The sequence below is a fragment of the Trichomycterus rosablanca genome, chromosome 23 (assembly GCF_030014385.1).
Source record: "Trichomycterus rosablanca isolate fTriRos1 chromosome 23, fTriRos1.hap1, whole genome shotgun sequence".
NCBI lineage: Eukaryota > Metazoa > Chordata > Actinopteri > Siluriformes > Trichomycteridae > Trichomycterus > Trichomycterus rosablanca.
Genome location: NC_086010.1, coordinates 1,905,001 through 1,930,558, shown reverse-complemented (window position 1 = coordinate 1,930,558; position 25,558 = coordinate 1,905,001). Strand labels below are relative to the sequence as shown.

The 25,558-nt window shown below is 45.3% G+C and overlaps 1 protein-coding gene across 4 annotated transcripts in view; it reads left to right on the top strand.

The window, feature by feature from the left end:
* The window catches only part of LOC134300934 (mannosyl-oligosaccharide 1,2-alpha-mannosidase IA), a 123,894-nt gene that overhangs the window by 42,859 nt on the left and 55,477 nt on the right, over positions 1–25,558 (top strand). For 2 of the 4 annotated variants that reach the window (XM_062985408.1, XM_062985412.1), the window contains exon 2: positions 22,144–22,240. In XM_062985408.1, coding sequence (XP_062841478.1) covers positions 22,144–22,240 — 97 coding nt within the window. Of the gene's footprint in view, positions 1–1,590; positions 1,656–7,539; positions 7,608–22,143; positions 22,241–25,558 lie in introns of those variants that run through there. The other 2 variants (XM_062985411.1, XM_062985409.1) reach the window with 2 other exon arrangements.

Genomic DNA, 25,558 nt, shown 5'->3' with positions numbered 1-25,558 from the left:
CAGGGTGTCTATGGCAGGACACCACGAAGGAAGCCGCTGCTTACTAAAAAGAACATTGCTGCATGCCTGAAGTTTGCGAAAGAGCACATTGACACTTCACAACGGTACTGGCAAAATGTTTTGTGGACAGATGAAACTAAGATTGAACTATTTGGAAAGAACACACAGCGATACATCTGGCGTCAAGTATGGTGGAGGGAACATCATGATTTGGGCCTGCTTTGCTGCATCAGGGCCTGGCCAGCTTACAGTCATTGAGGGGAAGATGAATTCCCAAGTGTATAAAAAAATTCTACAGGATAATGTGAGAGTGTCTGTTCGCCAGCTGAAACTCTGTAGAAGTTGAGTGATGCAACAGGACAATGACCCAAAACACCGGAGCAAGTCCACAACAGAATGGCTTATGAAAAACAAAATCCGCCTTTTGGAGTGGCCAAGTCAGAGCCCAGATCTCAACCCTATAGAAATTCTATGGATTGACTTGAAGAGAGCCGTACACATGAGGCGTCCAAGGAACATGACGGAGCTAAAGCAGTTCTGCCAGGAAGAATGGGCTAAAATTCCTCCTGAACGATGTGCAGGTCTGATCCACAGCTACAGGAAGCGCCTGGTTGAGGTTATTGCTGCCAAGGGGGGTCAACCAGCTATTAATTCCAAGGGTTCACTTACTTTTTCCACTACCACTTTGAATGTTGAATGAGTGTGTTCAATAAAGACCTGAAAGAAAATTAATTTTTTTGTGTTATTATATTGGGCACATTATGTTTGTCAATACGCTTGACTTGGATGAGGATCAGATAACATTTTATGACAAATTAATGCAGAAAACCATAAAATTCCAAAAGGTTCACATACTTTTTCTTGCCACTGTACTTCAACTCAAACACACACACACACAAATGTACATACTTCAACACACACATTCTCACACACACTCTCATACACATGCACAAATTCCAGCTTATACAGACACACGTTCACACACACACACACACACACGTTAACTCATGTACATACTTCAACTCCAGCATACACCTTCTGTCTTACTCACACACACACACACACACACACACACACGTGCAAATACTTGAACACACACACTTTCTCTTTCTTTTTCTCCCTTTCTTGATCATTTTGTCACGCACACACACACACACACACACACACACTTACACCCCAAACTTCAACACACTCCAACACAAACTAAGACACACACTAGTTTTAGTTGTGTTAGATGTCTTATATTCTTATTTTTTATATTATTGTATATATTTATTTAGATTTTTGCATTAAATTACTTTAAATGTGTTATTCTTTCCTGCACTATTGACGTGTTGTTGTGTGAAGCTTGTGATAATTGCAAACTGCTGCTGTAACACTGCAATTTCTCTTCAGGGATCAATAAAGTAATCAATCCATCAATCAATCAATCAACACGCATACAACAGCACACACACTAACACTGTGCAAATGTGTTACCGAAACTTTATAGTGCAGTGTTAGTGTGTGTGTGTGTGTGTGTGTGTGTGTTAATCAGAAATGTCCTGGCTGAATGTTCTAACCCCTCTTCTGTTTTTCTTTTTCCTGCTCTCTATGCTGTGTTCCTATCTGATGGTTGTTCTGGGTGGTTCTTCTTCTCTCCTGCTTCCTGACAGGTAAAATACGTTTTATTTATTGTATTTATTTCCTGCTGCGTGGTGAACACTGAGGTCAGATCAGGGTTCCTTTTCAGGTTACTGGGGGATTTTACACCCAGCTTTCCTTTACAGAACTTGCTTTATGCCTTCCCTGAACTGGAAGCATATCATTTATCTTATATTCATTTTATACACCTTTTAGCAATGGTAGAAACGGCTAAATTCAATAATTAGAAGGGGGTCCACATACCTTTGGCCATGTACTGTCTGTGAAATCACTAACTGATGTTAAAATAAAGTTGCTTGTTGACGAGCTGTGTTGTGAATATCTATCATATTCACGTTAAATAAGGCGTAGCGGAGGGTGGAGGCAGTGGGGCACTGCCAGCGCCCCCTACGTCCTCGGATGTGACCACTTCTAATTTTATTTTATCTGCTCATTATTAGACAGTCAACATTTAAACAAATACAAATCTAAGCCACTAAATCCTTCATACCTGACTATTCAATTTGTGTTGGAGCGTGAAGAGCTTCGTCTCCCGGTCAGAATTTTGGCGCTTCCGCTGTTGCTGGCAGGAACGTCCGTGATCGGGGGTCCGGCTGTAAATTTACAGAGGGCCGAGACAGTAAAACTGACCGATAATATCGTCCCTCTGAATGGGCAGGCTTTGTTATCGATGACTTTATGGAAGGTTCCGCTCACTGTGCCACTGTGTAATGTGACAGTTTATTTGTTCAGAACCACTGATGTAGGTGGGATGCGGTTAACTAGGCTAGATGAGGGGTGTCAGAGGGTCGAGGTTTAGTCAAGTCCAGTCAAGTCAAAAGTATTTGTTTAGCACTTTTTACTATGAATGTTGAACTTTGTCAGATCCAAAAACCGCCTAACGAGCAGCCCGGGGCGAGTGTCAGGGTACTACAGCACAGCGCTCTACAATACAAATATATGTATATATATGTATATATAATATATATATATTTATTTATTTATTTATTATTATTATTTTTTTGCTTTGCTGTTGTATAACCCCCCCCCCCCCCCCCCCCCCATCCCTCTGTCCTCGTCTCTTCTCCGGTTCCTCTGCGCTGTTACTAGTCCCCTGTAACATCCCTGACCTTTTTCGCGCCGCTGGTTAACTGGGTCGCCCCGCACCCATCTCGTCCGTGTGCACACTGTCTCTCTTTAATGATGCCCCTTGTACGGGCGCTCGGCCACGATGTTTTGCGCGGTGTTAAAAAGCCGCTCGGTGATTCCTGTCAGACTACGTTAGCCAGACGGGTGAATCGCGGCGTATTTAATGTGCCGGTGCTCTTCGTTGTGAGTGTGAGTACGGCCGGACTGTTCGATTGGGCACACATGGGCCGGACCTGGCACTTCATGCTGCTTTGGTTATTACTGCATAAGGTGGTCCCGGAGTACTACTGTTTTTCCCAAATTAAAAAAAAAAACATGCAGCAGGTGGATTGGATGCTTTAAGATAAGGTGGGTGCACTGCTCCAGGGTCCTAAAGTACTACTGTTTTCCCCCCACCTCCAAAAAAAACATGCAGAAGGTGGATTGAATGCTTTAAGATAAGGTGAGTGCACTGCTCCATAGTCCTAAAGTACTCCAGTTTTTCCCTACCTGATTGGATCCAGAGTTAGATCTGTAGAATTAATTATGCCCGACTCGTTTATCTGCATGTGCCTTTTTCATTTTCACATTAATTACGCCTGCGATGCCCCCCTGTGCACCGGCGGGCTCCCGAAAAACATCCAGCCGTGTTCGAGTCTACCTCCCGGGAACATAACCCGGCGTGCATCTGAAGCAGAACGACGGCTGAAATATGAAGCTTTCATTTCTCTGCTCTTTATTCTCTTGTTTTGCTTTTTTTGGTTGATTTTTTTTCTGCCTCTGGCAACACGTTGCTTCTGGAAGAACTGAGAGCATTAACGACAGTTTATGCATCAGCAGCTACGGCTGTGTGTGTGTGTGTGGACCACACGGTTGTACGCTGCGTGTTTGATGCTGGGCATGTAACCATAGTAACAGCTGGGAAGAGGAAAGCCAACCAATCGTGAGCGTGCGCTAGAAGGAGCATGTGCTGAACGATGAGTACACGCAAACCCACAATCATGCCTAATTAATTACACACAACACTCACACACACACACACACACACACACACACACACACACTAAGCCACATGTCACAGGCGTGGGTGTGTATCCGCCCCCGTCCCCTTATCCTCACCCGCTCTGACGGCTTTATCTGCACGCCGTTCGCTCCGTCCTGAATTTCCATTCGTGCCGTCTTTAATCCTGCCCGGATTTACCGTCCTGTGCAGCACATCTGCCCAGATGTGGAATCTTTTACTCACCCGGTCTCTGATTTCACTCGGCGGACACGTAGGGCGTGTCAGCACCGCAGGGCTTTAGAGTTTCTGCTTTAAATATGATTTTTGTGGGGTCACGTCGAACCGTTCTGGGGTCAGAACTTAATCAGAATGTGTTTATGGTTTAGGAGACAGAAAAAGCTAAACTAGTTATTTAAATAATATAAATAAATAAGCTATTAGATATCCATACCATGAAATATTTACATTTACATTTTCACCTCCATGTTTCTACACTCACTGTCCATTTTATCAGCTCCACTTACCATATAGAAGCACTTTGTAGTTCTACAATTACTGACTGTAGTCCATCTGTTTCTCTACATGCTTTGTTAGCACCCTTACATGCTGTTCTTCAATGGTCAGGACCCCCACAGAGCAGGTATTATTTAGGTGGTGGATCATTCTCAGCACTGCAGTGACACTGACATGGTGGTGGTGTGTTAGTGTGTGTTGTGCTGGTATGAGTGGATCAGACAGTTTTTAAACACCTCACTGTCACTGCTGGACTCTGAGAATAGTCCACCAACCAAAAATATATCCAGCCAACAGCGCCCCATGGGCAGCATCCTGTGACCACTGATGAAGGTCTAGAAGACGACCGACTCAAACAGCAGCAATAGATGAGCGATCGTCTCTGACTTTACATCTACAAGGTGGATCGACTAGGTAGGAGTGTCTAATAAAGTGGACAGTGAGTGGACACGGTATTTAAAAACTCCAGCAGCGCTGCTGTGTCTGGTCCACTCATACCAGCACAACACACACTAACACACCACCACCATGTCAGTGTCACTGCAGTGCTGAGAATGACCCACCACCCAAATAATACCTGCTCTGTGGTGGCCTTGAGCATTGAGGAACAGCATGAAAGGGGGTAACAAAGCATGCAGAGAAACAGATGGACTACAGTCAGTAATTGTAGATCTACAAAGTGCTTCTATATGGTAAGTGGAGCTGATAAAATGGACAGTGAGTGTAGAAACAAGGAGGTGGTTTTAATGTTATGTTTGATCAGTGTAGCTATACATAGTTATATTTGGTTTTTAAAACGGGATGACCGACAAGCTCACAGTCAGGCGTCCAAATACTTTTGACAATGTCGTGTATGAGTTATGTCTTTGTCGTGTCCCTCTGGCTTCAGGCCCAAACACACATCAGTGCTTTAAACTGCCCGATTCAGCCAGTTTGGGATGATTTGCTGGTCTACGCTGTAAAATAAGAAAGATACGCAGTTGGGACGGTGTAGCTCCACCTGAGTTAGATCTTCATTTATCAGCTTTAAAGGAAACGCCTGAACGTGGACGCATTTAAGGCATGTAATTAAAATAACGTCATTAGAACAAAATAAAAGCTAATAATAGGTGAAGATAATAGGTGAAGATCATAGGTGAGGAACCCGAGTTCAGGAGACGCGTCCGTGCAGCCACGTCTACAAAAGGGTGATGAAACGACACCAAGCCTAAAGGTGCAGCCCGAAATGATGAACTCCCTCCAACACAATCACCGGGATACAAGAGGAACAAAAGCTATTTAATCCACCGGCGAGGTACCACGCAAACGCTCACCGGGAAACCAAACACGGGAACCAGGCGGTGAAATAAATACTTACAAATCTGAAATACAAATCTGAAACAAAGTTGATGAAATTCGAAAGATGACTAGTAAGCCACCAAAAGCTTCCTTCCTTCCTTCCATTTAGTTCTTTCTTTTTGTTTGGTTCTTTAGCCTATGTAATTTGACTCTAACAGGGTTTCTAGGTTATTGTGATAGTACTAGAGTATGGGGACGTTTCTTCTGCTCTTCTGCTACAATCAGCAGAAATCTGAGGCCATTTATTGTGATTGTGCAAACAAAAAAAGAGCAGAAGTGAAGTCAGGCACTGTCCTTTATGTTTAGATGCATTTTCCTTCCACTGTTCCTCCCAGTTTAGTCCTATCCAATTCCCTGATGCAGACCTTTACTTCTCACTGAAGAGGGCCGACACGTGTGCTATGGCCTTCGTGTGGAGATCTGTATCTCGTACGGCACCCTCATCCAGACGAGCCGATCGTTGTCCGTGTGGGCGCCCGGCCGGCTGATAGCAGAGCTGAGATTTGAACCTGCGAGGTGTCAGCACTGGTAAGCTAGTGTGGTTCACCGAGACTCTACCCTGAACGTGGTGTTGAGGTTAAGATGTTTCCTCCACACAATAGCAGCCACACCGTGTTCCTAAAACGAAACCTCACTGTGTAAAACCAAGATTCTATTTTCAGCCGAGTGACAGTTTAATGAGTTTATGAGTTTTATATAAGAAACGGGCGTGGCTAAAATATCTCAACTCAATAATTACAGTCGGGCTGAACACGTGCTTCTGTCTGAGCCTGAATAATAAACATCAGCCTGTAACAACACATTCATGTGAGGGAGGTAAAGAACAGAGTCATCCAGTGGTTATCTGTTCTATCTCCAGTATCTCTTCTGTTACTGGAATTCAGTCAGGAAATAAAAAGAGGTTAAGAGTCACCTCCCAGAACATTAGACCAGAACATCAGACCAGACCAGCCAGACCAGTTTATCAGATCAGAACATCAGATTAGAACATCAGACCAGACTAGCTAGACCAGACTGTAGATTTTTCATTATCAGGGATTGATGGCACAACCTTCTGTACTGTTCTGATAAACAAACATCCACTTCCGCCTGTCCGCCCATCCAGGCTTGTGACCTGCACTGAGAGAGCACTGATGATTGCGCCCCCTGGTGGCTTGGCTGTTTCAAGTCAATCTTTTTTTCATGTAGTGTTTGTTATTTTGTCCACCCTACATTTACCTCCGTTGTTATTTATTCTCCTCTCATCACCACATATTTATTTATTTTATTGATGTATTTTTATCTCTTGCTGTCGTAGCTTCAGTCTCTCGTCTATAACAGGGCCATGTGGGGGGTCTCTCTCCGTCACTCAGACCTCAGACTGTTATTTAAATGGGGGTGAGTGACAGATCTCTGGGTGTAAACAGCGTTTCTGAAGCTGGAGGCCGCGTTCACCTCTCCGCCCGTTTATTTCCTGAGCTGAGGCGGCACTAATGGCTCTGCCCGGTCCTCAGAGACGCGGCGGCGGAATGAAATCGTCTCCGAGAGAGAAGCGCTGCCGGCTGTTCGTCTCACCGGCGCTCGAATCAGATCACGGGAAGCCGGTCGTTTACGGAGAGGGATTGAATGAGCGCGGGCGAGTGTTTGGGGGGCGTCGATGGAGCGCCGGGAGGAAAATCAGAGCGATGAGACGAAGACGGACGAGCCGACGTGACCTTGAGTTCCTGTTATCCTTCCTCAGGGGCTACGTGGCGGTGACGGGCTCGTTCTCGCTCTGACACACGCGTCTGTCTGCTAGGTGGAGTTTGTGTGAGGGAGCGAGCAGTCAGGCGTCCATAAACTTTCAGCTGTGTTCTGAATACGGTTTGGTGGCATTATCAATCGCTATCAGCCCTGAGGACCTGGGTTCGAGCCAGTTCTACCTGACCTCTGTCTGTCTGGGTTTTCTCTGGGCCCTGGTTTTCTCACACCTCTGAAGAAAAACATGCGGGAGGTGGATTGGCTGATCTACAGGTGTTAATAAGTAAGTGTAACTCCTCTAACTACTGAATTCATGACTTCCAGCTATAACAGTTGTGTAATAAATCAATGATATAAAGGAAATTACATGCCTCACACTTTAAAGCAACAGTTTAGGGAAGGACCCTTCCTGTCCCAACATGACTGTGAAAGCTCTAGACTGATGTCAAACTATAAAAATGCGAGTCTTGCAAAAGCCCTCTCACAAGAGCATTCATTGTTCTAGCTAAAAAAAGATCACACCGAGGTCAGGTGTCCGAATACTTCTAGCCATTTAGTGCCAGACTGCTGTAAATAAACCCCGCTGTTCCTCCATGCTGATGCACCGGTGCCCTGTCCAGTGGGCACAGAGACGTTCAGCCCTGGTCGACCTTTAAAGCGCGTGAGTGATGTGCTTCCGGACGGACGGGCTTTATTGACATTTTTGTTCCGTGAGGTGCAGAAAGTGGACGGGTTACAGGTCAGCGTGCTCGGGGACTCGGGAAATGTCAGCTCGCTCTGAAGTGTAGCGTACGCTAACCGACCGTGGCGGCGGCGTAAGGAAATACCCGCCGTAATTATCTCGCTACGTTTCAGCGCGTTTTTCTCTGTAATGAAGGGTAGAGCTGTCACGTCATGGCATGAAGGTTCTAGGTTCGATTCCCCAGGGTCCTTTCTGTGTGGAGTTTGCATGTTCTCCCTCTGTGTCTATGTAGGTTTCCTCTCGCAAGTCCAAAAACATGCAGTCAGGTTAATTAGAGCAATTAAGAATTACCCTGAGTAAGTGTGTGTGTGTGTGTGTTTTGTGATGACCTGGCAACCTCTCCCGGGTGTGTTTCTACCTGTCAGTACCAGTAAAGCAGGTGTGAGCTCTGTACCCATCAATCCCAGTAAAGGAGGTGTGACCTCTGTACCCATCAGTCCCAGTAAAGGGACACCTGTAACAGCCTTTACTTTTTCCGGAAGGCTTTTCATGGGAGTTTGTGCCCAAGATGTTGGACAGGAAAACCTGGCCCACCACAGACATTCCAATTCATCCCAGTGGGATCCAGATCACAGAGGTCCACCCCTCACTAATCAAACCAAGTCTGTAAGGACCACAATTTAAAAGGGGTGTCCCAAAACTTTTGTCCCTGTAGCGTTTGAGTCTTTCTGGCCGACGTGAAGCAGTTGTTGACGGTGAATTGATAACCGAATGATAAGATTCCAATGGTTTGAAGAGAGAAGATGTTTGTAGACCAGAGGATGAAACCATTACTCAAAAACGAACGAAACGTCGGCGTGAGCCAATAAAGGAAAATAAATCTCGTGTGTGGAGTCTCTGCGTGACTGAGTTTGGCAGGATCTCCTTTAATGACCTGATTTTATTGCTTCTCCTCTGAATATTCAGCCGAAGATGGATGGAAATCCACGAGCCTTTGTTTTTTCCAAGGGGAATTTAGTTTGTAATTGTCTGAACGTTGGTGTTCATAGTGTTTCGTTTAAAAACGTTGGTGTTTGATTAATAACGTAGTTGTTTGATGTAGAATGGTGGTGTTTGATGAAGAGTTGATGAAGAATTTTGTTCGTATTTGAGGAGAACGAAGCCGTTTTCGGCGGGAGCGTCTGATTTACGGTGCTGGGTGCGTCGACGGCGAACAGTTCAGCACCGAAGCAGGTTTTGATGAATGCGTGATGCGTCCACGGTCAGAGTCACAGCGCCGCCGCCTGGAGTAAGATTCATGGGCGGCGAGGGGGACGGAAACGGTCACCAGGGAGACGGGATGGATGCTCCGAGGACTTTGAGCTTTATTGCGGGCGAGATTCAATCCCCCGTATGAGCGGCTGATTTTATTAGGTTTTAAAAATGGCTCAGCCTCTCCGGCGGGGTGGAAGATATGAAATAAAAGATGACGGATGCGTTTCTGGAAGCTCGCTGCCAGGTCGGGGAAAAATGGGCCGTATAAAAAGCACGAACCTGTAATGGCTTATGGGAAATATCGGCATTTTAAACACTCACAATATTGTTATTGACGAATCTTCCAAATATATCAGGACGTTTCATAAGAGAGTCGCCGGTTACGTAGGTGTGTCTGGTTTAAAATGCAGACTGAGCACCGCTGGGTTTTATTGTTTTGACCCAGTTTATAAACACCGTGACGTGAATCCTTTACACCCTGAATAAAGAGCTCTTGAGAGTGGTGTTTCCTGCAGGACCTAAGTGTTTAATGGAGGGTGTGGGTGTTTGTTTCTGTATTATACGCCCACATTCTACATCAAAGGTAGTGCAGAATGGCAACGTCTGGTGGAATGTTGGTGTTTGATAAATATCATATAGTTGTTTTATGTAGAACGTTGGTGTTTGTAATGTTTCATTAAAGAATTTGGTGTTTGATCGGAACATGAAATCATTGGTATTTAAAAATGTTGGGGTCTGACGAAGGCCCGTGTTTATTAAAAGGTAAACGTGAAAGCAGGTCATAAAGGAACGTCGTTTTTCTCTCGTGGGATGAAATGATTTTGGGATTTGATGCGCAGTTAAACTGACAGACCAGGACTGAGCTGAAGGTCTGAGAAGGTCAAGCCGAGCAGCTCAGGGTTTTGTTTTTTAGCTAAAATGAGACAGAGACATTTAAGACAAACCATGTGACCAAAAAAGTATTCGGACGCTTCATCGTGAGCTTGTCGGACGCCCAGTTTCAAAAACAAACTGTATTAAAATAGAGCGACCTTTATGTGATCTGTTTTGGGAAGGCTCCTGTGGGAATTTGTGCCCACTCAGTCGAAAGAGCGTCTGTATGGCCGGGCACTGATGTTCCGGTTTATTCCGAAGCTGTTCTATTTCTTCAAACCAAGCTTTTCTTCACGTTTTTATAGATCTCGCTTATGCTGGAACAGGGAAGGACCTTCCCTAAACTGTTGCTGCAAAGCTGGAAGCATGTGATTCCTTTATATAACTGATTTATTTCACCTGTTAGTGACTGTTAGTAATTCTAAAATTAAGAGGGGCATCATGATGCTTTTGTCTGTGTAGTGTATAATACAGCATTGAGGGCAAATTCACACCTGTAGATCAGCCAATCCACCTGCTGCATGTATTTAAACTGGTAATGATGTTGGTCCAGAAAGCCTCAGTTGATGTTCTGATTCGTACCAGAGCTGTTGAGTGGGGCTGAGATCTGTTCTCTTCTCTGTCTTTATAGAGCTTGTTTATGCTGGAACAGGAAAGGTCTTTCCCTAAACTGTTGCTGCACAGTCAGAAACATGTGGTTTGCTTTATATCATTGATTTATTTCACCTGTTGGTGACTGTCGTGGCTGAAACACATGAATTCGATCATTATAAGGGGCGTCCCGACTCCCGATACTTTTGTCCTCCCTAAAGTCACCCAGTTCCCAACAAAAATGGTTAGCGATACTTCCATCCAGCGTCCCATCTTTTAGCGACACCGCGGAGCTTCTGATCTTTTTGAATGATGAAGTTAAACCATAAATTATTTCAGAAGTTCAGCCGGATTTTTCCGAACGAGCCCCTGGAGGAGTGAAAGCTCCGGCCTGAGACGTTACCGCTTCTCATCATGCTCTTCACCTCTCCTCCTAAACTAAACCTCGTCTCCGGCTCGCAGATAAATAAATTCTGGTTCTTCACTGGTGTCCCTTGTTTAAAGATCAGCGCCGGCGCGTTAACGGAAATATTGCGCGGGAACGTTGGGGAACGCCGTCCCAGGGTACCGGGCTCAAATTGCCAATTCCTCGCCCGCAAATAACTTCCACGTCTTCTCTCGCCGGCTCGATCGATTCTCGGCGCCCGTCACCGCTCTCGTCCTCCACGTCTCCGGATCTGACAGGTTCTGACAGCTTTTCACTCCCAGATGCATGCTGGGTCGGGGCGCTTCGATTCCTGACAGGAGCTCGGCGGGTTTAATGCGGCAAAAAGGAAGAAAAGAAAACGTGGGTTTGTTTTAAAGAGGTGCTGGTTACTGAAGGACAGAAAGAACGGACCGGAGAGAGCGAGGCGAATCCCCACACGCCTGGTCAAAGGAAAATAGAATCCACACGAGGGTAGACCAAAACTGGGGCTGAAAAAGTCGCAATCTAAATGCAAAGTAATAAAGGATTAATGAAACGAAATACGACATCCTCAACCCGCCGCGGAGAACAGTGGTCATTAACGGGATAGTGCAGACTGAGAACTGGATATGACTGCTTGCTCTGGCCGTATGGTACAGTAAAGGTACTTTTTGTGCCACCCAGTGTCGGCCCTGACAAGGTGGACATGCTGACCGCAATATTCAGGCACCAAGTGGATTTACGGGCATGTCTCACCCCAGAAAACGAGGACGTCATGGCAAAACCGCGCTGCTCTGCTCTCCTGGTGCCTCTCATGAGACTCTAAGCACCAAAACACTGGGGCGAGTTCCCAGACAACAGCCAAACCGGGGGGACAATATGTGATCTGGTTTGTGTTTCTCATGATCTCCAGTTTGTGGTTCTTTAACCACAGTGTTGGACTGGGTGTGTGGGGATTTGCCTCACTACCTCTCTCTCTAACAAGGTGTCTCCTTCCCCCTTACAGAAGTAGTTCCAGAGAGAGAAAGGGGTCAGGGGTCCGTGGTTTGGGTTCAGAGAGTGACAAATGGTTCCTCTCTTCCCTCGACCAGGCGGCTTTCATGCGTGTGTCAGTGAATCAGGGTTGTTAAGTTAGGAGGAAGCACATGCTAGCCAAGCCAACATCCTCACAGTTTGGTAGCTGTCGTTTGATGGGGGAAACTCGACTACAGTCGGGAAAAGGCAACGACTAAATATGTGGAGTACATGATAAAAAAAAGAGTACATGATAAAATTACATAAATAATAAAAAATTACATAATAAAAAATTACATAATTAATAAAAAAAATACATAATTAATAAAAAAGTACATTAATAAAAATACATAATTAATAAAAAAGTACATAATTAATTAAAATATAATTAATAAAAAAGTACGTTATTAATTAAAAAGTATATAATTAATAAAAAATACATAATTAAAAAAGTACATAATTAATAAAAAGTATATAATTAATAAAAAAATACATAATTAAAAAAGTACATAATTAATAAAAAAAAAGTATATAATCAGTAAAAAAGTATAAAATTAATAAAAAAGTATAGAATTAATAAATAATTCCAAAATTAATAAAGAGTTACATAAATAATAAGAATACATAATAAAAAAGTACAAAATTAACAAAGAAAATTACATAAATAATAAAAACTACATAATTAATAAAAAATACATAATTTAAAAACTAAAAAAAGAATACATGATAAAAATAAAAGGACTACATGATTAAAAAGTAAATGGTAATAATATAAAGAATAGATGATAAAGCTACTAGCCGTTAGTTTTATTTCGCTGGTGTGGACGCAGCGGTCAGGCCGTTTTTCTTTGGTGTAATTAAAGTGATTTTGGGCTCTCTTCCTGGTGGATAATGAGGCTCATTTGAGTGTAAAGATCATCATCACGCAGCATCACGCAGCATCACAGACTGGATGAAGTGAAACCACATCCGCTAAATGGCTTGAAAAATCGCTAACTAGTTAGCTTAGATTATGCTAATGTTATTATAGCACTCTTGTGAGCTCTTCAGAATCATAAATGTCAAGATGTTGATCCGTTTCTAGGAGGACTTTCTGTTCTCTGGGGGTGGCGCGGTGGCACAGCGGGTAGTGCTGCTGCTGCTTCACAGTGAGAAGGACCTGGGTTCGATTCAAGGCCTGGTTTCATCTCACAGCTGTGCTAGGAACGTCCACTATCCAACATCTGGGCTGATCTTAATTCTGACACTAACCTGACCTGAACCAGAAGCCAGCAGAAGATTATGTGATTAGATGTTCAGTGGAGAGTTTAGATGTTCAGTGGAGAGTTTAGATGTTCAGTGGAGAGTTTAGATGTTCAGTGGAGAGATTAGATGTTCAGTGGAGAGATTAGATGTTTGGTGGAGAGATTAGATGTTCAGTGGAGAGATTAGATGTTCAGTGGAGAGTTTAGATGTTTGGTGGAGAGTTTAGATGTTCAGTGGAGAGTTTAGAGGTTTAATGGTGGATAATAATGATATTTTATGATGAATGCTGTTTTTTCTAGTAAATCGTTGGCGTCATTGGGTGCTGAAGCGACAAATTTAAGTAAATCTTGGTGTTTCTTGCCAGTTGTTGATGAGTCTTTAAGAACAAGAAGGTCTGGAACGTCATCTATATTCACGTCACTGTTCAAGAATGAGGGCTGGAGTTCCTCAACACCAAACTTATCAAACCATAGATTTATGGACGTTGCTTGGTGCACTTAAGAACCTTGTAGTAGCACAAAGCTGGTAGCATTTACGTTATACTACATTATATTTAGCAGTAGGTGTCCACATACTTCTGGCTATACTGTGTAGCATCTCTGAGCAGCTTTACTAGCAGATAAGCTAAACCCACGCTCAGGTCCTTCAGCTCCGGCGGCGTTTTGATCTGTACGGCGCTCACACACCAGGACGTGAACGTTGGGGAGCGCTAACGGCCCCCCGGCGGCTCTCTTCTCCCCCCACATGAATTTTTCATGGCCTTTTTGAAAGCGGCGCTGCATGACAGACTCGGGAGCATTTTCCGTCTGAGGGATGTGGAGTTCCTAATGATGGAAAAAGCTCTGAGACGCTGAAGAAGAACCTGTAATCCTTCACGCCATTTTTTCTATGCTGGTTCCATTTTGGTTCTGGCTCGTGTATCAGGCCAGCGTCTCGCTCTTCCCTCCGCCGCGTTCGTCTTCAGCGTTCTGGACCTGTCGCTCGGTGATCTTCTCCTCTGTCTTCATCTTCTCCCGGTTCCTTTCAGCCTGGTTTCTTATGTTCTCCATCATTTCTTCATCTACTCGAGGTCTTTCTCTGAGAGCTCTAGTCGTCATCATCATTAGATTGGGTATCAGAAGAGCATTTTTATCCTGGTGTTGCCAGATCACAGGTTTATTCCCCTACAATCCCATAGTGCTTTCAAAGAGCTAAAAATGGGTGCTTTCTGTTTTCCTTTCCCGGGGGAGGCAGTTTTTGTTCCCCGCTAAGCTCCAGTCAGCTACGGTTTTTAAAAAAACATCCTCACCTGAGGTTTGGTCACTCGATGTGGACGACCAGCTTGACCACGAGCATTCATCTGACAGCCTTCAGTTTTCTGGGAGGGATTTCCGTAAGAATTTATAACGTGTTTGGTCAGAGCGCTTACCAATTGATGATTGCTAGATGAAGTACTGGCCTTTAGATGTTTGGTGGAGACTGACCTCATGCACCAATCCACCGAAGTACGGGTGAATGTGTCAGGAGAATAAACCCTCCTCATACACCATCGGGGTCTCCAGCAGAGGAAGAGGAACTGGCTACGACTAAATTAGGAGACATAAAATAGTGAAAGATGCACAAATGCTAATATTTAAAAATGAATCTGAGATGTATCTGAGGAGTATCTGAGGAGTATCTGAGGAGTATCTGAGGAGTATCTGAGATGTATCTGAGATGTATCTGAGGAGTATCTGAAGAGTATCTGAGGAGTATCTGAGATGTATCTGAGGAGTATCTGAGGAGTATCTGAGGAGTATCTGAGATGTATCTGAGGAGTATCTGAAGAGTATCTGAGGAGTATCTGAGGAGTATCTGAGATGTATCTGAGATGTATCTGAGGAGTATCTGAGGAGTATCTGAGATGTATCTGAGGAGTATCTGTGGAGTATCTGAGATGTATCTGAGGAGTATCTGAGGAGTATCTGAGATGTATCTGAGGAGTATCTGAGGAGTATCTGAGATGTATCTGAGGAGTATCCGAGATGTATCTGAGATGTATCTGAGGAGTATCTGAGATGTATCTGAGGAGTATCTGTGGAGTATCTGAGGTCTCTCTCCTTCTGAAATCCGTTTCTACTGAATTAAATCAACACTGAATGTTTTTTCCTCCCCTGAAGAGCTGCCACAGCTTCAGTCTGAATTTTAATCTCACATTCACACCCACGAACACAAAAACAGAAAATAAAAAACCCAAAACAACCCAAAACAATCAAAAAGATTCAATCCACCCGTCAGTCCTGAGCCGCGTCCTTAAAATTATGCAGCGTGGTTACAATTACACTCGTGTTTATTCCGCTTCAGTCCCGGCGCGAATCACACCGAAAAATCACAGCCTGAGATCACACAGCGACTCAAACCACAAACCGTACAAACTCCCAGTTTACACCGCCAAAAATATGTGGACACCTGATCATCAGCTTATTACACTTTACATCCCAAACACATATAATAATAAAATAATTAAATCATGTAAAACATTACATGAATAAATACATACAGGAATTAATTACATTTCATCTATCACATTTCATTTCAATATTTTTTAATAAAATGACTTTAATAAGAAGCTTTTAATAACAGTACATCAATAACATTAATAACAGTACATTTATTACAGTATATTAATAACAGTATAATAATAACAGTACATTAAAAACAGTACAATAAGAAAAGTACAGTAATAACAGTGCATTAACAACAGTATAATAATAACAGCACATAATGTACAGTAGTAACAACACATTAATAACAGTACATTAATAACAGTATAATAGGTAGAACTGAGGTGGGACTGAGGTAGGACTGAGGTAGGACAGAGGTAGAACTGAGGTGGGTGGAGGTAGGTGGAGGTAAGACAGAGGTATGACTGAGGTAGGTGGAGGTAGGACAGAAGTAGGATAGAGGTAGGACTGAGGTAGGTGGAGGTAAGACTGAGGGAGAACAGAGGTAGGACTGAGGTAGGTGGAGGTAGGACAGAAGTGGGATAGAGGTAGGACTGAGGTAGGTGGAAGTAAGACTGAGGGAGAACAGAGGTAGGACAGAGGTAGGACTGAGGTGGGTGGAGGTAGGACAGAGGTGGGACTGAGGTAGGTGGAGGTAAGACTGAGGTAGGACTGAGGTAGGTGGAGGTAGGACAGAGGTAGGACTGAGGTAGGTGGAGGTAGAACTGAGGTAGGGCAGAGGTAGGACTAAGGTAGGTGGAGGTAAGACAGAGGTAGGACTGAGGTAGGACTGAGGTAGGTGGAGGTAAGACTGAGGTAGGATAGAGGTAGGACTGAGGTAGGTGGAGGTAAGACTGAGGGAGAACAGAGGTAGGACTGAGGTGGGTGGAGGTAAGACTGAGGTAGGACAGAGGTAGGACTGAGGTAGGTGGAGGTAAGACTGAGGTAGGACAGAGGTGGGATAGAGGTAGGACTGAGGTGGGTGGAGGTAAGACTGAGGTAGGACAGAGGTAGGACTGAGGTGGGTGGAGGTAAGACTGAGGTAGGACAGAGGTAGGACTGAGGTAGGTGGAGGTAAGACTGAGGTAGGACTGAGGTAGGTGGAGGTAGGACAGAGGTAGGACTGAGGTAGGTGGAGGTAGAACTGAGGTAGGGCAGAGGTAGGACTGAGGTAGGTGGAGGTAAGACAGAGGTAGGACTGAAGTAGGTGGAGGTAAGACTGAGGGAGAACAGAGGTAGGACTGAGGTGGGTGGAGGTAAGACTGAGGTAGGACAGAGGTAGGTGGAGGTAAGACTGAGGTAGGACAGAGGTGGGATAGAGGTAGGACTGAGGTGGGTGGAGGTAAGACTGAGGTAGGACAGAGGTGGGATAGAGGTAAGACTGATGTGGGATAGAGGTAAGACTGAGGTAGGACTGAGGTCGGACTGAGGTGGGTGGAGGTAAGACTGAGGTAGGACTGAGGTAGGTGGAGGTAAGACTGAGGTAGGACAGAGGTGGGATAGAGGTAGGACTGAGGTGGGTGGAGGTAAGACTGAGGTAGGACAGAGGTGGGATAGAGGTAAGACTGATGTGGGATAGAGGTAAGACTGAGGTAGGACTGAGGTCGGACTGAGGTGGGTGGAGGTAAGACTGAGGTAGGACTGAGGTGGGTGAAGGTAAGACTGAGGTAGGACAGAGGTAGGCCTGAGGTGGGTGGAGGTAAGACTGAGGTAGGACAGAGGTGGGTGAAGGTAGGATAGAGGTAGGTGGAGGTAAGACTGAGGTAGTTGGAGGTTACATGTGCTGGTGTGGCAGCAGCTTCAGCAGAATGAGTTCAGTCTGGATCAGGGTAATAAATCACTTCCTCCCTACACGGTGCAGCGCTGTGGTAATGAGCTGCTGCATCATCAACTACACGCTGAGACACACACACACATACACACACACACACACACACACACATACACACACACACACACACACACACACACACACACACACGTATATACACCTACATACACTGTACGACCAAAAGTATTTGGACACCGGACCGTGAGCTTGTTGGTTATGATATTTAAAAACAAATGGTATTATCTTTTCAGCCTATATTTTATGAAGCCTTTTCACAGCTTTAAAAAATGTCTGTGGGAATTTGTGCCCATTCAGTAAAAAGAGCATTTGTATGGCTGGGTCTCAGTTGATGTTCCAGAAAAAATATGGGTGCTGAGATCTGAAGCTCTCAAGTTCGAATCCCATCTCTGCTATCAGCCAGCCGGACGCCTACACAGACACACTATAAACTTTTAGTCTGTAAGGGGAGGGCTGATGGCTGGAACAGGGTTCCTGCTGACCAATCGAGACGCCCGCACGTGTGGCTCTCCGTGCGCGATACAGTGCTCTGTGAGACCACCTGTGGGCGTGTCAGAGGGGGCGCATGAGAGCCTCGGATTTCCTAAATCAGAGCGACTAGAGAGAGAAATAAGTTCCAACCGGCCACGACTGGATTAGTAGTGCAGGAGTTAAAACTGGTCTCAGTTCTGATCCGTGTCCCAAATATTAATGAGCACGGAGAGACTCATCGATAACGGATCGACCATGAGCGCTCAGGTTCCCACAGATCCTGCTGAGTCTAGCACAAGGATTTTGGAGGGGGGTAAAGGGTTCACAAAGTTCACAAACACAGAAGAAATGCTCAGATCCTCAACGATGGTGATATCAGCAAAAATCATATAAAAAAGTATTGGGACGCCCGTTTTAACTATTAAATTTGTGTGTTTCAGCCACAACAGTTGCTAACTGGAAATTACAATCTTTTAACTTGGCAGCAACATTTTAGGGAAGGTCCTTTTTCTGTTCCAGCATAACTGTGCCCCTGTGTTCAAAGCAAGCTCTATAAAACTGTCATCTTGTGACTGAATGGGCACAAATTCCCACAGACATACTTTAAAGTCTTGTGAGAAGCTTCTCAGAAGAGCAGCTGCTGTTCTAGCTGAAAAGATCACACACAGAGGTCGCTCTAATCTATAGAGTTTGATTTTGAAATAGGATGTCCGACAAGCTCATGGTCAGACATCCAAATACTTTTGGACATATAGTTTATCTATCAGGTCATTATGGTCCGCCAATCCGTCTCAGGGCTTTGACCCACACCCCTTCCCAAACAGATCAGTTTCACACATTTTTTCTCTCCTGTAGATCCTCTCCTGTAGATCCTCTCCTGTAGTTCTTCTCCTGTAGTTCTTCTCCTGTAGTTCCTCTCCTGTAGATCCTCTCCTGTAGATCCTCTCCTGTAGTTCTTCTCCTGTAGTTCCTCTCCTGTAGTTCCTCTCCTGTAGCTCCTCTCCTGTAGTTCTTCTCCTGTAGTTCTTCTCCTGTAGTTCCTCTCCTGTAGATCCTCTCCTGTAGTTCCTCTCCTGTAGTTCTTCTCCTGTAGTTCCTCTCCTGTAGATCCTCTCCTGTAGCTCCTCTCCTGTAGTTCTTCTCCTGTAGTTCTTCTCCTGTAGTTCCTCTCCTGTAGATCCTCTCCTGTAGTTCCTCTCCTGTAGTTCTTCTCCTGTAGTTCTTCTCCTGTAGATCCTCTCCTGTAGCTCCTCTCCTGTAGTTCCTCTCCTGTAGATCCTCTCCTGTAGTTCCTCTCCTGTAGCTCCTCTCCTGTAGTTCTTCTCCTGTAGTTCTTCTCCTGTAGTTCCTCTCCTGTAGATCCTCTCCTGTAGCTCCTCTCCTGTAGTTCCTCTCCTGTAGATCCTCTCCTGTAGTTCTTCTCCTGTAGTTCCTCTCCTGTAGTTCCTCTCCTGTAGATCCTCTCCTGTAGATCCTCTCCTGTAGTTCCTCTCCTGTAGATCCTCTCCTGTAGCTCCTCTCCTGTAGTTCCTCTCCTGTAGATCCTCTCCTGTAGTTCTTCTCCTGTAGTTCCTCTCCTGTAGTTCCTCTCCTGTAGCTCCTCTCCTGTAGTTCTTCTCCTGTAGACCCTCTCCTGTAGATCCTCTCCTGTAGTTCCTCTCCTGTAGTTCCTCTCCTGTAGTTCTTCTCCTGTAGTTCTTCTCCTGTAGTTCCTCTCCTGTAGTTCCTCTCCTGTAGATCCTCTCCTGTAGTTCCTCTCCTGTAGCTCCTCTCCTGTAGTTCTTCTCCTGTAGTTCCTCTCCTGTAGATCCTCTCCTGTAGATCCTCTCCTGTAGTTCCTCTCCTGTAGTTCTTCTCCTGTAGTTCTTCTCCTGTAGTTCCTCTCCTGTAGATCATCTCCTGTAGTTCCTCTCCTGTAGATCCTCTCCTGTAGTTCCTCTCCTGTAGTTCCTCTCCTGTAGTTTTTCTCCTGTAGTTCTTCTCCTGTAGTTCCTCTCCTGTAGTTCCTCTCCTGTAGATCCTCTCCTGTAGATCCTCTCCTGTAGTTCCTCTTCTGTAGATCCTCTCCTGTAGTTCCTCTCCTGTAGTTCTTCTCCTGTAGATCCTCTCCTGTAGATCCTCTTCTGTAGTTCCTCTCCTGTAGATCCTCTCCTGTAGTTCCTCTCCTGTAGATCCTCTCCTGTAGTTCTTCTCCTGTAGTTCCTCTCCTGTAGTTCTTCTCCTGTAGTTCCTCTCCTGTAGTTCTTCTCCTGTAGATCCTCTCCTGTAGTTCTTCTCCTGTAGTTCCTCTCCTGTAGTTCCTCTGCTGTAGATCCTCTCCTGTAGTTCTTCTCCTGTAGATCCTCTCCTGTAGTCCCTCTTCTGTAGTTCTTCTCCTGTAGTTCCTCTCCTGTAGTTCCTCTCCTGTAGATCCTCTCCTGTAGATCCTCTCCTGTAGTTCCTCTCCTGTAGATCCTCTTCTGTAGTTCCTCTCCTGTAGTTCTTCTCCTGTAGATCCTCTCCTGTAGATCCTCTCCTGTAGTTCCTCTCCTGTAGATCCTCTCCTGTAGTTCCTCTCCTGTAGTTCTTCTCCTGTAGTTCCTCTTCTGTAGCTTCTCTCCTGTAGTTCCTCTCCTGTAGTCCCTCTTCTGTAGTTCTTCTCCTGTAGTTCCTCTCCTGTAGTTCCTCTCCTGTAGATCCTCTCCTGTAGATCCTCTCCTGTAGTTCCTCTCCTGTAGATCCTCTCCTGTAGTTCCTCTCCTGTAGTTCTTCTCCTGTAGATCCTCTCCTGTAGTTCCTCTCCTGTAGATCCTCTCTTGTAGTTCCTCTCCTGTAGATTCTCTCCTGTAGATCCTCTCCTGTAGTTCCTCTCCTGTAGATCCTCTCCTGTAGTTCCTCTCCTGTAGATCCTCTCCTGTAGATCCTCTCCTGTAGTTCCTCTCCTGTAGTTCCTCTCCTGTAGTTCCTCTCCTGTAGATCCTCTCCTGTAGTTCCTCTCCTGTAGTTCTTCTCCTGTAGATTCTCTCCTGTAGTTCCTCTCCTGTAGATCCTCTCCTGTAGATCCTCTCCTGTAGTTCCTCTCCTGTAGTTCTTCTCCTGTAGATCCTCTCCTGTAGTTCCTCTCCTGTAGTTCCTCTCCTGTAGATCCTCTCCTGTAGTTCCTCTCCTGTAGATCCTCTCCTGTAGATCCTCTCCTGTAGTTCCTCTCCTGTAGTTCTTCTCCTGTAGTTCCTCTCCTGTAGATCCTCTCCTGTAGATCCTCTCCTGTAGTTCCTCTCCTGTAGTTCCTCTCCTGTAGCACCACAGTTTTGTTGCTGGATCTGAGGGGAGGATTAATTAGATCGAATCCAACCACAGGCTGTTGAAGTGCCGTCTCGCTTAGAAAATAAATATCCTGGTTATGAATAATGAGCTTTTTACGACCCCCTCAGACCTGAGTGTTAATTTAAAGAAGGACTTTCTGAGACTCTCTGTTTTGGGGGGTGGACTAGGGGGGTGGACCAGGGGGGTGGACCAGTTTTCGGAGTGTGATGATGACAATGACACGGCTCCATGAGCAACATCTTTATATTATTTATTTCTTTTATCCTGATCTTCTTCTTCTCCAGCAGCTGCTTGTAATCAGAACCGGCGCCGACTGAGACCCGTTTCAACGTGTTTGAGGCTGATAATTAGCGCAGACCGCTCTCGCTGTGGCGTTTAGCTTAGGGAGCGAGTGCTTCTGTAATGTGTAGCGTTCTGTACGCTGGCCAGCGGTGCTAAATGATTAGGAGAATAAACACAACCTGTTTGTCTAAACGGACGCTGCACTCGGTCTGACAGGCTTTGTGAAATTCATTCTCATAAAGGGCGCTCGGTGGTGGTGGAAAATGGTAGAGAGAATGTTGGTGTTCATGCCAGTGTTTAATAAATAATGCTGGCGTTGGAGAATCTGGTGTTTGTTGGATCATGTTGGTGACGTCTAACCACGATGTGTTTAATGTTCTATCCTAGATGATGAAGTTCGCCTGGGACAGCTATAGACAGAACGCCTGGGGGAAGAACGAGCTCAGACCGCTCACCAGGAACGGCCACATCGGCAACATGTTCGGTGAGTACGAGTGCTAGTGCGCTTCTGGGTACGTTCAGTGTTCTTGTGAAGGTCCTCGTTGTGGATTTGGGTGGTTCGCTGACTCTGACTCTGAGTCTGTTTTTGTCTCTACCTCTGTTACTGCACTGACCAGACAGAGAATGTTGGTGTTTAATAAATAATGTTAGTGTTAAACAGAGAATGTTGGTGTTTGTGTTTAAAAGAGAATTTTGATATTTGATAAATTATGTTGGTCAAACAGTGACAACATGGCCCTATTACTGGGGCCCCTGAGCGAGGCCCTTAATCCTCTGTTGCTTGGACTGTGTTTAATAATAACAAGTCGCTTAACTGTAATAACTGCATGCTGATATAAGTGTGTTAACGTTTGAGCAGCAGGGGGCGCTGTGTGTGTCCTAATGCTGTACAGCAGCGTTTGGGACGGATGCCGTTAGCGCTCTGGTTCAGAGTTTGAGGTTTCATGGCGGCTGATCCGCTGAGTAAACGAATTCCGCTTTAGCTCTCTGTGGTTACACCCCCCCCCCCACCCACCCCCACTGGCCTCTGGGTAAAGAAAAACATCTGGTCAGAACAAATTTGGGCGGCGCGGCGTGTGTACGTTTGTCCGCGGCGCTCCAGAAGAAACCAGGTATGAAATTGTACACCAGCGCATTTAATTTAATCCCAGAGTGAACGAAGCCGCCAGAAAAGCTGAGGCTCGTTAGGAAACCGCCGCGGAGGGGGGCTGAGGAGAGGCCGTCACATCTACTTCCTCCTTACTGATGTTTATTTCCTGTCTTTGTGTTTTAAGATTTGCTGCCTCTCTCCTAATTCAGTCATATCCACTTCCCGATTGTAAATCTGCCACAGCTTGTATAGGGGCACTGTTCTGCCAGTCTGGAATCAAAACACACTGGATACGTGGTGTGTTACATGGTGTGTGTGTGTGTGTGTGGTGAGGTGTGTTACATGGTGTGTGTGTGTGTGTGTGTGTGTGTGGTGAGGTGTGTTACATGGTGTGTGTGTGTGTGTGTGTGGTGAGGTGTGTTACATGGTGTGTGTGTGTGTGTTTGTGGTGAGGTGTTATGTGGTGTGTGTGTGTGTGTGTGGTGAGGTGTGTTACATGGTGTGTGTGTGTGTGTTTGTGGTGAGGTGTTACGTGGTGTGTGTGTGTGTGTGTATGTGTGAGCGAGAGAGAGGATTCTTCATGCCAAACCGAGAATCAAGAATCATGAATTAAGAATAATTTAAAATAAAGATTCATGAATTGAGAATCATGAATGAAAAAATAGTGAATCATGAATTGAGAATTGTGAATCGAGAATTGTGATTTGAGAATCATAAATCAAGAATTGTGAATCAAGATTCATGAATCGAGTCAAGAATTGTGAATTGAGAATCAAGAATCATGAATCGAAAATTGTGAATCAAGAAAATTGTGAATCAAGATTCATGAATCGAGTCAAGAATTGTGAATTGAGAATCATGAATCATGAATAGAAAATTGTGAATCATGAATTGAGAATTATGAATTGAGAGTTGAGGATTGTGAATTGAGAATCAAGAATTGCGAATCATGAATCGAGAATTGTGAGTAGAGAATCAAGCAGAGGAACAATAATCAGGAATTAGACATGACTAAATTGGGGGGAAAAGAGGAAAAATACCAGGGAACCGACCCCCCCCCCCCCCCCCCCCCCCCACCCACCCCACGACATTATGAAAGTGTAAGTATGTGAACCCTCATCATTATGAAGGTCAGTTGTTGTAATCACTTCTATTACTTGGCAACAGTATGGGGAAGGACCTTCTTTCTGCTCCAGAATGACTGTGCCAGTGTGAGGTCCATAAACACGTGGTTTGATGAGTCTGGTGTGAAGGAATTCAGTGACCTTCGGGTTCATTTGCCTTCATGTCTGAATAGGCACAAATTCCCACAGATACAGTACTGTCTTGTGAGAAGATCACACAGAGGTGGCGCTATTTTATTACCGTTTGTTTGTGAAACGGGACGTCTGACACTGTATGCCCCCTCATGACGCGGGTCTCTTACAAGTGTCCCAAACGCTCTGACGCTCCTAAACAACCCGCCGCTCTGAACCCGACCTCGTTCTTCAGGGGTTTATGATGGTTCGAGCCGGACCCTGATTGGTTGACGAGCTGTTGGCGTCGACCCCGAGCTAAAGGCCTGGATGTTCCGCGGCCAGACGAGGATGCGACGCTCTCGGGATTAACGGACGCCGTCTGACGTGACCGTGTTTATCACCACATTTTGACCTCAAACCGCACGGAGGATTATAAAGAGATATAAATAGTGCACGGAGTGATTGAACCCAAATCTGCAGCTGAGGGGATTAAGGGCTTCTGTGTGTGTGTGGGTGGGGGGGGGGGGGGTGTTACTGACCAATAAAGTCCAATAGCAGTATTACATCTGCAAACACCTGACCGTCAGACGATGGTGGCGTTTTTTTTTGCAGCTATAACAGCCTCTACTTCTCTGGGAAGGCTTTTGAGATCCTTATCGCGCACGGAGAGATGTGCAATCCATTATGCCGTTAACCAGCCACCAGAGTTTGTCATCGCAGCAGTTATGAGGAATCCCTTTGGCCCGCTGTCTCCCGTACTAGCCATCAGTCGTATAGGCGCCCAGCTGCCTGTTAGCAGAGCCGAGATTCGAACCTGCCAGCTTGGGATGTCAGCACTTTCCTAAAAGTGATTCGGGTCCCGAATGCAGAGACTGGGCCGAATCGGAAAGCAGACGGAAGCCTTAAAAACAAGGTACCATAAAAAAACACTTGGCCAAATGATAAGTGGGATTCGAACCTAGAATGTTCAACTTGTAGGACAAGCGCCCAACAGAGTGACCCAGCCTGAGGTCAGTCAGATAGAAAGAGATGAGGGCGTCGATTTATTCCTGACAAACCATTTGGTCTATATAACCACGACTAGAGCGCTCAGCCAGCTACTCAGTCCACCAGTGAACTGGTGCAGCGTCTCAGTCCCAGTTCAGCTAATTAATTCAACTCGTGAATCGACTAGAAACTAACGACTTCCAGAATGCTGACGTGAGAGGACACACACAAAGTGACTACCTTACCGACTGAGTTTTGGGATAGCGACTCGGTTGGGTACTGTGCTTTAGCAATGCTTAGCGGAAAAAATTATCGACCTGCTACGAAGTTCGTGGTGTTTTGTTCTTGGTGTGATTGTTGTTTCTGCTGCCTTCAGGTCCTCCTGCGACTCCTCATGAAGTGACGTGCTGTGCTGACGGGGATGTTTGAGGTGCTGACAATCATGACTCGAGAATCATGAATTAAAAATTGTGAATCATGAAATGAG